At 42.4% G+C, this 17081-nt stretch overlaps 2 protein-coding genes across 2 annotated transcripts; one reads left to right on the forward strand and one right to left on the reverse strand.

The window, feature by feature from the left end:
- Positions 1 to 2805: 2805 nt before the first annotated feature.
- qars1 (glutaminyl-tRNA synthetase 1) lies at positions 2806 to 10290 on the reverse strand. Its single transcript, XM_047582711.1, has 23 exons — positions 10089 to 10290; positions 9594 to 9744; positions 9074 to 9183; positions 8906 to 8981; positions 8752 to 8816; positions 8617 to 8670; positions 8452 to 8515; positions 8298 to 8372; positions 7516 to 7601; positions 7336 to 7422; positions 7152 to 7251; positions 6980 to 7058; positions 6669 to 6908; positions 6501 to 6593; positions 6261 to 6398; positions 5228 to 5315; positions 4986 to 5129; positions 4750 to 4851; positions 4538 to 4630; positions 4049 to 4176; positions 3901 to 3967; positions 3682 to 3807; positions 2806 to 3569 (listed from the first exon to the last, which is right to left on the reverse strand). Exons 1-23 carry the CDS (start codon positions 10197 to 10199, stop codon positions 3519 to 3521), a joined length of 2328 nt encoding a protein of 775 aa, XP_047438667.1. The 5' UTR covers positions 10200 to 10290; the 3' UTR covers positions 2806 to 3518.
- A 124-nt stretch (positions 10291 to 10414) lies between these two features.
- Positions 10415 to 14541, forward strand: ogg1 (8-oxoguanine DNA glycosylase). The gene is made up of 8 exons (XM_047582755.1): positions 10415 to 10993; positions 11108 to 11463; positions 11555 to 11734; positions 12125 to 12303; positions 12403 to 12550; positions 12659 to 12708; positions 12788 to 12995; positions 13630 to 14541. Exons 1-7 carry the CDS (start codon positions 10884 to 10886, stop codon positions 12992 to 12994), a joined length of 1230 nt encoding a protein of 409 aa, XP_047438711.1. The 5' UTR covers positions 10415 to 10883; the 3' UTR covers position 12995; positions 13630 to 14541.
- The last annotated feature ends 2540 nt before the right edge of the window (positions 14542 to 17081 follow it).

The following is a 17081-nucleotide window of genomic DNA, read 5'->3' on the forward strand; positions in this document are numbered from 1 at the left end:
GACACTTTTTATCGTAACACTCATCTGTTTTTTGACTGAGGATGAGGATTTGACGTGCGTCAGACACACGTTTTAAAAAGAACATCGCCCCCTGCTGAGCAAAATACACAGATCAGGCATAACTTTGACAGACTTTAATGATCCGCGAAGGAAATTACTTGGTCACAGTGGCTTAGTTGCACATAAAAGAAACACTCCTAAAAACCACAAGTGAAAAGAAAGTGAAAAGAAAGCTAACAGCGGATCTCTTGAATACACCGGTGGACCCAACGACGCGCTCCCCTGAACGGCACAGACAAACACAAAAAGTCCAAAAAAAAACATAATAAAAGCAGCACAAAAAGACAAAATGACCAAAAACCATGCTGATTGGTTCAAGGCACAGAAAAACAAGAACAGGTCAGACAAAAATAAAAAAAACCCCTGCACAATAAGAGTTGCCTAAAAAGGTAAAAATCACAGAGCTAAAGGTGACGCTGCCACTCTCTCTTTCAGACACCTTTTTTTTTTTTTTAAATAAAAACACATATGACCACCTTCCTAATATTGTGCAGGTCTGGTCTCCTTTATGTCTCCAAAACAGTCGTGACTCAACAGAGAATGGACATGGGCCTTCTGAGGGCGTCCTGTCAACACAATGCTGTTGATACACACACTGGGTTTCCTAATGACTGGCGTCTGTATGCCATTCAACTCTACATAAAGTCTCTCTGCCTTCTCTTTTTACTCTACAGGGAAGTTTGTGGTGAAAGTGACAGTCACATCAACGCTGACATGTCTCTCACCAACATGATCTGTTCCTTCAGTTAAAGCCTCTCGAGGTTTTGTGTGGAATAATAAACAGCCTAGAGGCTCCGGGGTGTCGGTATCAGCGGTTTGCAGGCTGGTTTCAGTGAATCAAAGACGCTCCCGGAGAAGGACCAGTCAGACTTCAGAGTCACAGCTGAAGACCCTGAGAATTACCGCTGCGATCTGGTGACAGGATCTCGAAGAGACGGCTCCTCGAGGCCTCTGCTATGCTGTAACACTGACACACTTCCTCCTCAGAACATTTCGTCTTGAATGTGTCCCAGAAAAGTGACGTTTCCCTCAACCCACCAAAGTCTGGACTGACAGATCCTAAAGGTGAGTGAGCTATTACCATGGTTACTCATTTACTAGTAATAAGCAAATAATTCGTCAGCTGCTGTTTCCTCATGGGTCTAGTTTAAATGTCGATAATGCATGTTCACAGCTGCTTATCAAAGACACATTAATATAGAATCAAGGTTTATTAAAAACTTACTTCAGCCGTATTGCGATAGTAACAACATTGCTCTCATCAAGAGAATTATTGAAAAGAAATGAGAGTAATTTGGATGCAAATATGATATTTAACCAATCTCTGATGATTAGAGATAAGAAAATAATGAGCACTTACTTGTACTGAGAGTCTGTTTGAATCAGCAGCCTTTGGCTAAAAAGCATATAGCGCCATCATCTGGTCGAGCAGTGCAATCTCAGTTAGAAGCTGGAAAGAAACTTTTATCTGCTAGTTTTCTTTACAGAGTGTAATATTATGGGTTTGGTTAATTGGATTCTGTGATCACTGCGAGGCTCCTCCTCTCTGTGATACATGTATAAATGTCTTCATTCAGGTTCAAATTCTCCAACAGGATTCCCAAGTTGCTGCTCAGTTGTCACTTGCAATTGATTTTGTAGTTCTGCTAAAACAATGAATTTCCTGTGAGGTTTCCTCTTCCTTTTGTGGTCGAATCAGTCATAGTGACATCGAGAGGATATACACTAGTTTGGATGGCAGACACTTGAAACATAACAATACTAGCGTTCTTATTTATTCAGCATCAATCCTATGAGCATCATTTCTAGCACCAAACACCACAACGTGAGTCTGAGCTTTAAAACACTTGTCTGGGTTAGATTTGTGTGTTGACTGTGCTGTGCAGGTTGACACAAATGGGGAGGTGGGGTACACCTTGGACAGGTCATCAACGGCCAAGTTAAAAACACCAGTCAACCTGACGATCGTATGTTTTTTGGACACGGGGAGAACGTGCAAACTCCACCCAGAAAGGCCCCAGCCAGCCTGTGAGTTTGAACCCAGAACCTTCTTGCTGTGTGTGTCTAGACGCTAAAGACTTGAACAAAGTCATTGAATGACCATATCACTTACCAATTCGAAACACCGGGTCAGGAGAGAGGTGATGGTTGTTAAAGGAGGACCTGGAATGGCTGGAGGCTGGAGGCATAACCACTAGTGATGGGGTCTTTACAGGTGTGAGACTATCTGGTGTCCTGGTGTGTGTTGAAAAGCCTATAGGTGAATGCTGTAAAGATAGTAGACATGGTCACAGGCTTCAGGAGGAACACAGAACCACCCCATCTTATGTGACTCCTTAGTTGGGTCTATGGACAGCGTCTGCTTTCTGGGAGCCATCCTCACCCAGGACCTCTAATCAAACAGGCACAATAGATAATGTACATCCTGCATCGGCTGAAGAGGTTTCATCTCCTCCTTCACCATCTAGGCTGACACTTGTAAGGGCAAAGACAGACTGCAGCGCATCATTCACCCTGCGGAGACTGGCTGCAATCTGTCATCTCTCAAGGTCCTGTATGCGTCCCAGACACTGAGGAGGGCAGAAAGAACTGTAGCCAACCCCTCCCACCCCGGACACAAACTGTTTGTGTCTCTGGCAGGAGGTTGAGAGGAGTCCATCAGGACGTATCCAGTACTCAATATTGTTAACATTTCAACCTGAAATCAGTTTTCTTGAACTGGTCCACCTATATTAAAGCAGTATCTGTACTTACCCTGTGTACATTTATTTTCAATAAATATTAATATAATATTTGTGGCCACCAAGTCAGTCAGAAAAACAAAAGATGCAAATGGATATTTACATTAATATGATAATATATATGTTATCAGTGCATCCCTATTTCACACAATTAAAGAAGAGATTTTTTTTCTTTTCTTTTTTTTAAATAGCATTTATTTTGTTGTGTCAAAAGGACACAAGTGAACCCAGAGTCTTAAAAAAAAAACAAATGGTGTTTGGCAGTAACCCACTACCTTTGTTAGAAATAATCATCAGTCGTTTGAGAGCATCTCCTCTGTGTAACATCAGCGTAGTCACTGTAACTGAGTCAAATTTACTCACACGGTCTTTGTTGAGCAATGATCAAAGTTGCATAAGTTCAACAAAGAAAACAAAACGTGAATATTAATGCAGCAGATGTAGGAAAAGAAAGTTCAAGGATTATTAACTCTGTTGATCTCTTGGGGAGAAATCACAACCAGTAGCTAAAGAAATACATTCCCCACTTTCAGAGAGATCGATCAATGCAAGAAAACTGCTGCTAAGAAATAAATGGCATACAGGTATTAAAGCATCTCATTTGACTCAACTGCAGCCTGAGCTGTTGCTGATGTTGGACAGTAAGTGATGCAAACTATCTGGACATGTATCTGTGGGCTCGTAGGAAGCAGGAAGCGCGGCTCGATCTCCAGTCAATCAGATCTTCCCGGGGTCTTCTTTGAGGGTGACTGTTCTGTTGAAGATGAGCTGCAGTGAAACAAGATAACAGTCAATGATTGTGCTTATAGTGGAAAAATGGTTTAATCTGGACCCAAAGCACATAAAACAAAGTTTTAAAGTTGATAATGTCTTTCTTTACCTTGTCCGCGGTGCTGTCAGGGTCCACGGAGAAGTAGCCAACTCTTTCAAACTGGAACTTGTCAAAAGCTTTTGCTCCCTTAACTGAGGTATCCACTAAGGCACTGCTGATCACCTGCAGGGAATTCTAAATGACAAAAATAAAATAAAAAGACATTTAACAAACATTTCAGATAATCTAGAAAAAAAAATTTGTATACATAGACTCATAGGGACTCACGGGGTTGATGTCGCTCAGGAAGCCGTTTGGCACTTCAGATGGATCCTCCGGATGTTTGTGCAGGAAGCTACAAAGACACACACATTTAGGTTAAGTCAGTTTTCTACAGAAGGTGATAGTTGCGAATGACCAACCGTCTGTGACTTACAGTCGTTCATAGAGACGCACTTCACACATCAAAGGCTTGCTGACCCAGTGGATGAAGGCCTTTGGTTTCTCTGCAGTCTCAGAGCTGCAGCAGGTCACCTCCAGTTCCACCACTTTACCCTGAGAGTCCTGAGATACAGAGTGGAGGAAAACATTACTTTACCAAGATAAAAACATGGAGCAGGAAGCAAACACCACTGCAAATGTAAATTAAAGAGAAGTCCTGTTTTTATAACATCTCAGTATCAAAAGGTTCAGTACAACAGACATGATGAAGTCAGGAGTGAAACAGAATTATATCTTTGTTTGTATGTTCAAATAAGATAAATGAATAAAACAGATCCCAATGACCTTCTTGGGGAATGTAAACAAACCTTTTGTCATCATCTAAACACATACCTCACATTTTAAGGTCACTCTGCTAGCGAGTGCAATAGTTAAGAATATTAATAATTTACCAAAGTGATTTGTCTTTAAGACAAAGTCTCACCTTAATGATCTTCTGGACGGAGATGACATACCCAGCATGCCTCAGGCCTACAGGCTGTTCTGGGGTCAGACGTTTGTAGCCCTTCTCCATCACCTGGAAAACGAGAGGTGTCCGTTATTATTATCATCGTCTGTCCACAATCCAAAAATTGCATCAAGATACACTGCTACGTATACTGTGAGGGGATTTATTTTGGCTTTGTCCTCTCTAACCTCTCTGAAGTCGCTCTGTTCAATGAAGATCGTTTGTGTAAATGGAACTGCGTGGCTGCCCTTGGCCTCGTTGGCAGGGAAGTCTGGTACTCGTACTTCTGACTGAAAGAGAAGAGGTGGAATAAAGCAGAGTAATTTAACACTCCTTAGTTCAAATGTCATGAAAAAGGCACAATTTAACAAGTTGTCAAGTAGCACTATGAAGTGCGACATCCGTGTATTCTTAATGTACACACCATGGAGTTGTTGAGGTTCGTTATGGTGACTTTGAGAGGTTCCAGCACAGCCATGGCTCGGGGTGCTGTGTCGTTCAGCACATCCCTCACACATGACTCCAGTAGGTGGGGCTCTGTTGTCGTCTGGGAAACTGTGACTCCCACCTGCAAGAGAAGTATTATTACACCAGAGCACATGTGCTTGTGAATGTAACTGCACGTTGCTCCGTCCAAGAGTTCATCCGTCCGCTGCGTCGACTCACCCGAGCACAGAAGTTGTTGATTGACTCTGGGGGGAAACCTCTTCTCCTCAGTGCAGTCAAAGTGAAGAGTCTGGGATCGTCCCAGTCTCTGTGATTAGAAAACATGTGTTCAAAACTTGTATTAAACATTTTGTGAAGAATGAATCACACTGAAGAACATACAAGGTTTGAATTAACTCATGATAGTTAACTTATCCATCCATGTTTTATGACATTTGTGTTGATAGCTCAAGACTGGGAGGACATAAGTCTTTTTCAGACACGTAACTTATAACATAGGTGTGATTCAACAGCTGTTACATTACATAAATGTCTTCAGGATACAGCTGTAAATGGCACCAAGTAAACCACTTATCAATCAACAATGCAAGAATGATGCATGTATGTATGTATGTGTACTGCGAGTGTTAGAAAATAAATTTTGTTGCACTGGGAGCTAAAAATAGTCTTTTTACTCAAAGTGACAGAGAATGCACAAATAGAATAAAGTCTGGAATAAATTCTCTTTTCTGCTCCCATTTTCTTTCCATGTTTTTACTATTTGTTTTTACCTAACGTTTGTCTAGAGATCTTGTAATGCAGTACACAACTTTTTAGATTAAAAAAAAAAAGAAAAAAGGAACAGCTGATTTCTCTCTGTATCAGCAACATTTACGTGGTCTGAAAAGCGGTCACTCAATTTCAGCATAAGCCCTTTGGAAGAGAAAGAATGGCGTCACAACTATTGCTCTGTCCTAAGGCCAGAATGTATCATTTCTGTACGGGTCCTGAACGGGCTTTAGTGATGTCGCAGCAAAAGAATGTACCTATATCTCAGCTGAGAGTACCTGCCAATATCAATTTCCAACCACATAGCAGTGATTTCCTTTGTCAACATTAAAGACTGAACAACTGAACATAAGACCAGTCAAATCAGGCCTGAAACAACTTAAAGGAAAGAAAAATGATGTCTAGCTTTATAGAGAGAAATATGGATCAGTGATATATGGTTCTATGGAACGCATTTAGTAATAAAACGAATTGTGATTTATACCTGACAACACCAGTCTCAACCAGTTTGATGATTTTCCTCTTGGACACAACAGTGTAGGTGAGGTTCAAGCGGCCATATTCCCACTGAACAGGGCAGTACACGTCCAGAGCATTACACAGCCAGTAATACGATGAACGTCTGAGAAAAATGAAAGAAAAGTAACATTAACATGATACTATACGTCTGCAACAGAGTTTAAGATGAAGTTTAACTACTACAGATTAAAGATTACATGTTTACCTAGCCTGGAACTCCTTGGTACACAGTGAGTGTGTAATATTTTCAATCGAGTCACACAGACAGTGGGTGTAGTCGTAAGTGGGGTAGATGCACCTGCAGAGAAGGGTAAGTGTAAGTCATGTTGCGAGAAAGATCTGTAAAGACATTTAAATGTTCAGCTTTTCATACCATTCATCTCCTGTCCGATGATGAGCTGTGTATTTGATTCGGTACGCCACGGGGTCCATTTTCCCGTCCTCCATGACCATCTTCATCCTGAGCGTGGCCTCTCCCTCTGCGAACAGGCCCCTCTTCATCCTCTCAAACAATACCAGCGACTCGTCGACGGGTCGGTCTCTCCAAGGTGACGGAGGAACATTATGGCCCTTCAGCTCGTCTCCCTTCTGATGGCACACGTACGCGTGACCCCTGAAGGTAGACAACAAAGTTAAACACCTATCCACACATTTACCGAAACATGCTGCGCAGCCTTCCCTTACCTGCGAATAAGTTCCACAGCAAGATTGTAGAGTTGCTGAAAGTTGTCAGAGGCGTGCGTGACGGCATAAGGTTTGTAGCCTGAGTAATGCAGAGGCGATAAGAAACAAAAGGTAAACTAAACGCAGAAAGTACCCGATAACATCTCATCAGACAAGTGTTGATCAAACTGACCCAGCCACTCCACCATGTCTTTGATGGCAGTGAAGTATTTCTCTTCCTCCTTCTCAGGGTTTGTGTCATCGTACCGCAAGAAACAAATTCCATCGTTTGCCTACAGGAAGAGAAGAGGAAGACGAGTTTAGGGAAAAAAATGAAACGCTTAAATGTCTTATTACCAGGACAAAACCAGTCATACCTTAGCATAACCAAAATTGAAGTTGATGGCTTTGGCGTGTCCGATGTGAAGGATGCCGTTCGGCTCAGGAGGGAAACGGGTTCGTATCTGAAGGAAGTGAGATAGAAATAAATTAGTACAGGCGGTCGTTTTTAAATTCAACTCAAAAGATTAGTAGAGTCATACATAATTAGTTCGTACCTGTCCACCGGTGAGCTCTAGGTGTTTTTTGAGCAAGTCCATCGTGTTCTCCGTCATCACATAGCCCTCAGTTGTATAATTCTCTCCTGTGTGACGGCAAAGTCAACGTATGTAAATCTTTTCAACTGCAGCGAGGTGTAATTTCATCTGATTGATCAGGGGCCAAATGCACCAGTTGGACATACAAAAGCTGACATTGGGCTCAGCTTGTGATAAATATTTACACCTGAAGCTTCATCTAAAACTTTGAATAAGAGACATGTCCACACTAAAAGATGCTAGGAGAATGACAGTTGCCACGGTGAAGAAATAGATTAAAAAATAAAACTAAAATTACTGATTGTGAAACAAGAAGCATCACTGAACTCCAAGTATATGCACTGTTGCCAAGCGCTCTCCCTCATGATGTGAGTGCCATGGGCAGAACCTCACCACCATCAGTTAGTTTTACACCCTGAACCTTTTCAGAAAAAAATCTCTCAATAAGTTCTGTCTCCATGTTTATCCAGAGGATTGGTGGAGTCTCTCACTGCTCTTTTCTAAATGTTACCTGAAAATAAAGTTAGACGCCACACTGTGTTCACACTTTTTTGTCCGACTGTGAAAACTGGTCAGGACTTTTCTTTTTAACCTGCCTCTGACTACGTGTAAGATTTAGTGCACTACATCAAGACGGTGCAACAGCTATTAATTCTACACAAGGCTAAAAGCACATGCGACTTATAACAGTGCCTACGTCCAGTTATGCAAACAACCTCGAGCAGATTTTTTTCTCCCCTCACCTGGTTTATGGAACTTCAGCGCCTCTCCTCTGAGCTGCTCCATTAGGGACCGTCCCTCCCCAGACATCCCATTACCTAAAGAGCCAATAAACAAAGTTTAAAAGCAGTGAATTTAACAATTTAACTGTTTAATTAATTCCAGCCTGCTGCTTACTGTTCATAGCCACTTCCTCCTTCTTCACCTTTGCGTCGTTCTCTGCAACTTTAACTTTCTGTGGCTGCAAAATGATTAGATATTAGCCGCCAAAACAATTAAAAGCTTCAGTTTGCTTAAAGGAACAGAATTGTTGATACTGCTTCTGTGAAAAAGATGTCTCACCTTAGGTTTCTTCTCCAGGTCAGCTTCTGTTTTGGGTCCCAAGAGGTGTAGAACCTTTAAAACCAAAGCCAGAGTTTATCATTATGTTATTCAGTGAACTGTTAAATCAAAAAGGAAGATCAGTAGTTATCATACCTGGATGTCCACCTCATTTTTGATCACCTTTCCATCAGCCCATTTCAGGGCTGCACGTGCTTCACCTTCACCAGACAAAAAGTGAGACATTCAGTTTGTCTGTTGGGATTTAATGGCTGCTGTAAAATGTAACTAAACAACTGTAAGATCATACCCATTAGCAGCCCCATGTTGAAGCGGTACCGCTCCTCTAACAGCTGCTCCTTATGCTTCTTGATCACAGACTCAACCTGAGGCAGATTCCAGAGTCACTGAACACACCACAGACAGTAAAGCTTGTATATACAACCTGGTTTTGGACAGTGTAAGAACGAGCACTTACTGCATCCTCAATCTGCTCCGGCGTTATGACAACGCCCACTCCACATGCTTCGTCAAACTCCTTCTGGTTGATGGGGTCCTGAGGATGACTTTTGACAAAGTCCAAAGCAGCTGCAGAGAAACATGGGGCAGAAACTTAGCAGAAAACGAGGACGGAAAACATTTTTATCCAATCATTCATGTCAACTATTATTCATCAGTCCAGCACTTGTCGTCTCTACTCACTCCAGTGGCCACAACCTCCTCAGTCTGGTTTAGGTGTGGTTAGGAACATTAGGTGTGGTTTTCAGGATATCTATCACTGAATATTATGTTCATTTTGTAAATGTGCTTAAAAGATTTTGTGCCAAGCTTACACTGATTTGATTCAGAGCATCTTTAGACTGTATATCGGAATACAACACACAACAATACTATTTAGTATTGTGTCCCAGTGCATCGTTGCGTTTTGCAGCATGCCGGCCTTCAAACTTTTCAGGTTATTCTGACTCACATGCATGTCAAACAATGCCAGAAATTACCTGAGAGCTGCAGCTCTGTGCAGATTTTGCGCTGAGCTATGCAGTCTGAAAGAAATGCCAGGCGTTTGGAGTCTTTAAGGCGCGATGTCATACTGTACAGCAATGTACCCATGGCTTTGTCCATTCCTGATGACCCATGGACACGCTGGACCTGTTAAAACCAATGAGAAAAGAGTTACTTGTTTTCTAATTCAAAATGTGAGTTAAGACAGTTTGGACGACAAACTAGGAAAACCGGTGTTTTCTTGTGTTGATTTAGGGAGGGAGGTCTACAAAAGGAAAAAAGAACCAAAGGAACGCGGAAGCATGATGACTAAACAAGAACACGTAGAAGTTATGAGAGGTAGTACGCTGCTACGGTGCATCTAAAGCTGATACTACAACACGTTTAAATTGAGGGGGAAAGAAAAGTGGAAACAGCAAGTGTTCGGCATGACAGCCACATTTCACAGCTGTCCCCCCCAGGCAGCTGAGTCCATATGCGTTGGGTCGTACCTGAGTAATTGCCTCCTTCAGGGCTGAGCTCAGCGCTTCATTTTTCAATGTTTCTTTCGCTTTCTGCTCGCTGAGCCCGATGGAAGTGAAAAGTGTCAACGTATCCGCCATTAGTCCACCGTATTCACCGGATAAGTCCCAACCTATCAAACAGCCACGCCGCCACCGACTTGGCTACTTTCTTTCACAGAAGAGAAGGAGCAAGCGGCCACTTCCTGTAAAAGAATGACGTACAGGCGTATTAGCCAATAGCACGCCGAGGGCACTGATCGGCTTGACCAATCACGAATGAGGTTGCCCGAAGTCACCGCCTACTATGACCAGAAGAACCAATCAGCAGTTGTGTTGACATCACGTAGGGTTATGGCTACTACCGGTAATGTTGCATCAGATTGACGTTTCAGTCATTTTTGACAATTGACATTAAATTATAACATTTATCACTCCTTATGTATACTAGAGTACACCTCTATTTACTATTATGCCGACTTTGCACTTTCTGAGAACTTCACTCCTGAAATATGCGCATTTTCGTAACGTCGTGTAAGATTTTTGTTGTCCATCAAAATTAATGCGAACTAGCAACTCCGCGAAATGTATTAGGCTAGCTGCTGTAAAGTTGAACTGAGCCATGTAGTTCAGTAGTAATAATCACTTTATAATATTTGTTGTATTCTGTCACATGCGCCGCATTACTGTAAGAGAAGTGTTATACTGGGACCTGTCGTCGGTTAGTATACGGCTGTGTTAAACTCTACAGTTAACAACAAGGAAATTATTAGCATCAAAACAAATATGGCTAAGCATGCGGTGTTGTCTGCTGGGACAAAATTGTGGAGATCCATGGCTTGTGCTAAGTCAGAGCTGCGTCTGGATCTCACTCTTGCCTGTGGTCAGTCCTTCCGGTAGGTTGGTCAAACTCGTAAACACCCCTTTAACATCACATTCATCAAGTCAGACATCGTAGTACAGTTTAGATCAACCTCTGAAGTTGCATTAACACATATCTCATGCCACAGCTGGAGAGAAACTGCAGAGGGACACTGGACTGGAGTGATGGGAGGGCGAGTTTGGACTCTGACGCAAACAGATGACACTCTTTGGTACCACGTTTACAAAAATCAGAGAGAAGAAGATGATAGGAAAAGGAGAACTGGCATTTCTCTACAGGAAGAAGACAGGACAACAAAGAGGTTAAAAGGGGTTGTAAAAAAGGAGGAAGCGGAGCCACTGGCTGTTTCTTCAGTACAGAACCACAATGTGGAAGAAGAGCTCCTGAGAGGTTACTTTCAGCTGGACGTGAGGCTGGGCGATCTGTACAGGGAATGGGGAGCAGCAGACAGCCACTTCAAGTACATCGCAGACATTTTCACTGGTCAGTGTGTTTGTTTGTGCTCACACAGCAAAGCATGATTCAGATGTTTTTTTGCGTTGCCAAATGTGTTGAGTAAATGTTTTTTCTCCAGGTGTGCGAATGCTGCGCCAGGACCCCACTGAATGCCTGTTTTCCTTCATCTGCACCTCCAACAACCACATCTCTCGTATTCAGGGCATGGTGGAGAGACTGTGTCAGGCTCTGGGTGCCCCACTGTGCCAGCTGGATCAAACCTCTTACCACGACTTCCCTTCCCTGTCTGCACTCGCAGGTACTTTACACTTTTGTCACAGTTTATAATCTTGTCAACAACATCTCCAGATACCGTGCAGAATCTCCAAAGATATGTCCCCTTTTTTGTCAAGTAGTTAGTGGTTTAGTGGAAGAAAATGTAGTCAACTAGGAGGCCCTGGCTTGTTTTGTGACATTGGAGAAAAGAAATAAAAGGATGCAATTAGCTGATAGTTGCTTCAGTTTATGAATAAGTCCTTGTATTATTATTTTTCCATTCAGCTGTATGCATAATGAGTTATTTACACCAGCTACTTGAAGATTTAAAGACTGAAATATTTTCAGGAAACAAAAAACACACAGCAAGTGTTTAATGACAAAAAAAAAATGGCTCAATTGTTCTTGTGCTTTCTCCATTGTGAACTGGCAGACAGCAGCGTAGAGGCGTGTCTCAGGGACCTCGGTTTTGGATACAGGGCTCGGTTTCTGCAGCAAAGTGCAAAGCAGATTCTGGACAACCATGGGCTGCAGTGGCTAGAAGGCTTGCGCAGAGTTCCCTATCTGGAGGCCCGTCATGCACTGCGTACGCTCCCTGGTGTCGGAAACAAGGTACAACGGGGGGAAAAGCCTCTCACTTATATTTACGGAAACATGAAATAGTGAAACGCTAACAGCAGCATGTGATCAAGGCTTTGTGTCATCTCGTAGGTGGCCGACTGCGTTTGTCTGATGTCCCTGGATAAGTTGGAGGCCGTACCCGTCGACACACACGTGTGGCAGATTGCTAAGCGTGACTACAATTATGCTGGTAGCAGTGGACAAAAGAGCATCACGGACAGACTTCACACAGATATTGGTGAGTATTCAAAAACCCGCTAAAGTCATTTTTGTGGTTGGTAATTTTAAACAGCAGTCGATTGTTTTAAATAATCAACACCATGTCCAATCTGATGTTTTGACACAGGGGACTTTTTTAGAAAGCTGTGGGGACCTTATGCTGGTTGGGCTCAGTCGGTGAGTGCCGTCTTGAACTGTCCGTCTGCGTCGTTCAGTCGCTCCACTGGTCACCACAGATCGGGTCTCTCTGTTTTAGGTGCTGTTCTGTGCCGACCTCAAGAAGTTCCAAAGCCTCAAAGAAAAGCCGCAGATGAAGCAGCCGAAGAAAGAAGAGGAAGAGGAAGGAGAAACAATCTCAGTGTGTAAGAAAAGCAAAATAAAACGAGAATCAAATGGAACTGTGAAGAAACCAGCAAGCCACAAGAAAGGGAAGATGTCTGTCAAGAAAGAGATGGTGGAGTGAGGTAAACAAGCTTCTAGGATGAGATGACAATACCTCGTGTTTTGCACACATTTGACTTCATTTGAGGACGCGCTGAAAGGAAACATATACAGTGCCAGACAAACATTACGACACATCTTCACACCCTCTCAATATTTATTCTTTATTTTTATTATTTACTAAAGCTACACTAGTACCAGCAATGACTACAGTCCAATGTTTATTCAGTGACAGGCTGCTGTCTCTGTCCTACACAGACAGGTTGAGGAGATTGTTTGTCCCTCAGGCCTCTCTAATTATTAAGCTAGCTGCTGTAAGCCTGAACTGAAACATGTGGTTCATTAGTAAAAAAAACTTTATGATAGTTATTGCATTCTGTTACATGCGGCACATTACTTTTAAAGTCGTTTTATACTGGGATCTGTCGTCGGTTAGTGTATGGGTGTGTTAAACTTCACAGATACCAGATAACAGTTATTGGCATCAAAACAAATATGAGAGCTGCGTCTGGATCTCACTTTTGCCTGTGGTCAGTCCTTCCGGTAGGTTGGTCAAACTCATAAACACCCCTTTAACATCACATTCATCAAATCAGACGTCGTAGTACAGTTTAGATCAACCTTTGAAGTTGCATTAACACATATCTCATGCCACAGCTGGAGAGAAACTGCAGAGGGACACTGGACTGGAGTGATGGGAGGGCGAGTTTGGACTCTGACGCAAACAGATGACACTCTTTGGTACCACGTTTACAAAAATCTGAGAGAAGAAAATGATAGGAAAAGGAGAACTGGCATTCAGTGACAGGCTGCTGTCTCTGTCCTGCTTCACGGACAAGTTGAGGAGGTTGTTTGTCACTCAGGCCTCTTTTGGATGTTTTTATTCCGGGTCATATGCGGGTCCGATTAAGCATATACATGCCGGAGAAAATCGTTTTCCTGATGCATTATCAGCTGTATTATATTATGAGTGTCTTAATCGGATAAGGAGAAATGTGATTTCTCCGATAGTCGCAGTAACGTGTTTACATGAACTTAAGTTGTCCAGTTGAAGTCCTTTTAAGGCAATACTTTGTTTTTTTCACGTGCGTGTAAATGCACTGACTGGCCTCAAACAGCCCAACAATCCCCCCTCCTCCGAAACTCTGAACTTTTCAGAATCTCACTCATTACGCCCGGAGAGATCTTGTGGTTTCTGTCCTATGATTGAAGATGTAAACAGGACTGACAGAGACGAATGAGCTTCTCTGTCTTACTGTGGTGTCGCGTAGAGGGTCACCACAGTAACTGTGAAGACATCACAGTTTTGATGTCTTCACTATTAATAAAATAAAGGAAAACCATGGAATGAGAGGATACGTCCAAACCTTTGACTGGTACTGTACATGATTCATTCTAAGATGATGAAAAAAAAAATACTTATTTTACAAAGATTCTCAGGGTTTTTTACGTTTATGTTTTATTCACTGTAATGTTTTCTTTGTCCATGAGTTTAATTAATACTAACCTTTGCAAAAAATACCAAATACATCTATTACAGATTTTAATAAAACTATTTCTGTGTATGCATTTTGCGTGAAGATATCAGCTAAATCATCATCATCACACTCACTTGGTCTTGGTTCTCATGAATGTTGCCAGAGTTAGCCAATAGGTGGCAGCACACATTAGAAAACATCACAAGACAATATGACAGTGGCTTCTTTGCTTAAACCAGATTTTTGTTTACTTTTTTTTTTTTTTTTTAGTAGGAAATGTTCTCTTCATGTGGGTGAATAATTGGTGTCAACTGAACCCTCCTGGCTCTTGTTACGCCATGCAGCAACGATTCATGGCATTTGCATGCACACTAGAAAAGGTCACAGGATGCCAAAATGGTGCCGTGTGTTTCTTCCTGCATCCAAATAGCATTTCTGTTTGTTGGATCATAAATATATGTGTAGCCGTAAAGTGCCACGGTATCTGTATGTTTATCTATAGGCACTGGTCGACTGTGTCAGCGTGTCTTTTTATAGCAGGGGTTGCTGTTGGCCGTCTCTGGTGACAACATGGTCATGACTCTTTGGACGTTTGACTTAGTACTGTCCCTTTAAGGCAATGACAGGGCAATATTTTATTCTGTTTAAAACACATGGAGAGAATTTCTTTTTTTTTTTAAATGCGGCAGCCATGTACATGCCTATTATGCATGCCTATCAAGCTCAATATGAGGAACATTTTCTTGCCGGTAGGCTTAACTGATGCATTATGTGCGTGGTTGTTGATCTACATCCATAGATGTTTTTATTTGTGGAGGAGAATGCAGCCATGCGAGTTAATAAATACGTGAGTCAGCTTTCATCCTCGTTCCAGTTGAGCTGGACAGAAGCTGGGGTCCAGCTTCGGGGCAGAGTCGCAGTGAGGAAGAAAAGGAGAATGAAAATAGAACCGAGAGAAAAAGAGAAAAAGGAGAGTAGGAAAATAACAAAAGACAGATTGACTTAAAGGGGGAGGGGGGGGTAGGTGAAACCGTGCCAGAGGTAGGGACGGGAATTTCAGTTGACACACAAAGGCTGAACACAACACAACGGTTGCATGTGCATTATGTAAGAGGTGGGTCTCAGCTTGTGTTGTGCCCTGGAGGGTGGCTCAGTTGAAAGGAGATCTTGGTTGTGCCTACTTTCTCCCAAGATGAGGACATCGTTTGACTCCTGCAGCCACCAGGAGGCGCCATCCATGGTGGGTTCAACTGAAAAAGAAAAGCATCCTGCCACTTCCAGAGGTGAAGCAGAAGGTCTTTATTTGCCAGTTTGACAGGGCGTAGTAGGTGATTCTGTGGTAGTTGACCTGGAGGGATGTGAGAGACATGTTGTCAAGTGTGTGTACACTCAAATCCAGATCCACTTTAGGCGTTTATAATGAATCACACATTATCTTCACATACAATATACACTGCACTACAGTCTACGCTGCACTCGGTTCAACAATACATGTTAATGCAGCTCTGTCACACACGGTTAAGCTGTATAGTGGACTGCGTTAGACTGCAATAATATTGTTATATTTCATTCCTCTGCCCTTTGGACAGGATTGCACAGAAATCAGTTAGAATAAATAGTTCAACGAATCATTTCGCCTGAATAACAAACCTTGAGCCAAAGAGATAGTTTTAGCTTTATATGGTTGTGAGAGCTTTTAGGTGTCTACCATCACCCCGCAGCTTGACACTGGCCTACAACTTCAACGTTCTGTTTGGAGACTCCACCACTTTTAACACCTAGAGTTGTGTTATCAGCTTCACAATTCTTACACCGGTAGGTCACATTTGAAAGCAATCCAGACTCTAAAGGTTTCTCTCCTCTGTTCACCTCCGCATTCTTCTTCTACCGCTTAAAATGATGGATGTTACTACTACTGAATATTAACAGTCAGTGTTACATAACAGTATCTGATACAATACCTAAGATGGAGAAAATTTATAAGGACTCGTGTTGGTTCACCTTAGATGTGGTGAAATCTAATGCCTCTGCAGGCGGCTGTGGGAGAGCCTGATAGACGGCGGAGGCAGATCCCCACATGGAAGTCTGTGTTTGGGGCCCAGAGATGGGGAGATTATTCTTTGGTGTCTAGACAACCATAGGGTGAGGGGAAGCCACAGGGAGAAGGAACACAGAGCTGGCAAAGATATTTTAGATCTTAAGCTCTTCAAAGTCATGCGTGTGTGTGGACGTTAGCATACGAACAGCCTTGACTAAAGAAAGGAGCTTACTCTGTGGAGAAAATTAATACTTTCTACCATCTGATAGGACCCCTTGCTTGGCTGACTGTGATTATAGTCCAATGTAGTTTAGATTGGGAGGAGGAAGCTGCTCTGTCTGCCCCAGTATTAGATTTCAGAGCCCCTAAAGGATCAATTCAAATAACTAAGTGGAATGTATTCACCGCATTCCTGGACAAAGATGGCACAGAAATACTAGCCATGGTATATATATGTGCGGGGCGTGATCATGAGGTCCATGTGTGTTTTTACCATGAAGTGAACTCCATCCTTTTTAAGGATTTGTTCATAAAAGAAGCTTTAAATACTCCTCTTACTGTATTTCAAGACTCACTCAGAATTCCCCATATGA

The sequence above is a fragment of the Mugil cephalus genome, chromosome 1 (assembly GCF_022458985.1).
Source record: "Mugil cephalus isolate CIBA_MC_2020 chromosome 1, CIBA_Mcephalus_1.1, whole genome shotgun sequence".
Classification (NCBI taxonomy): Eukaryota; Metazoa; Chordata; class Actinopteri; order Mugiliformes; family Mugilidae; genus Mugil; species Mugil cephalus.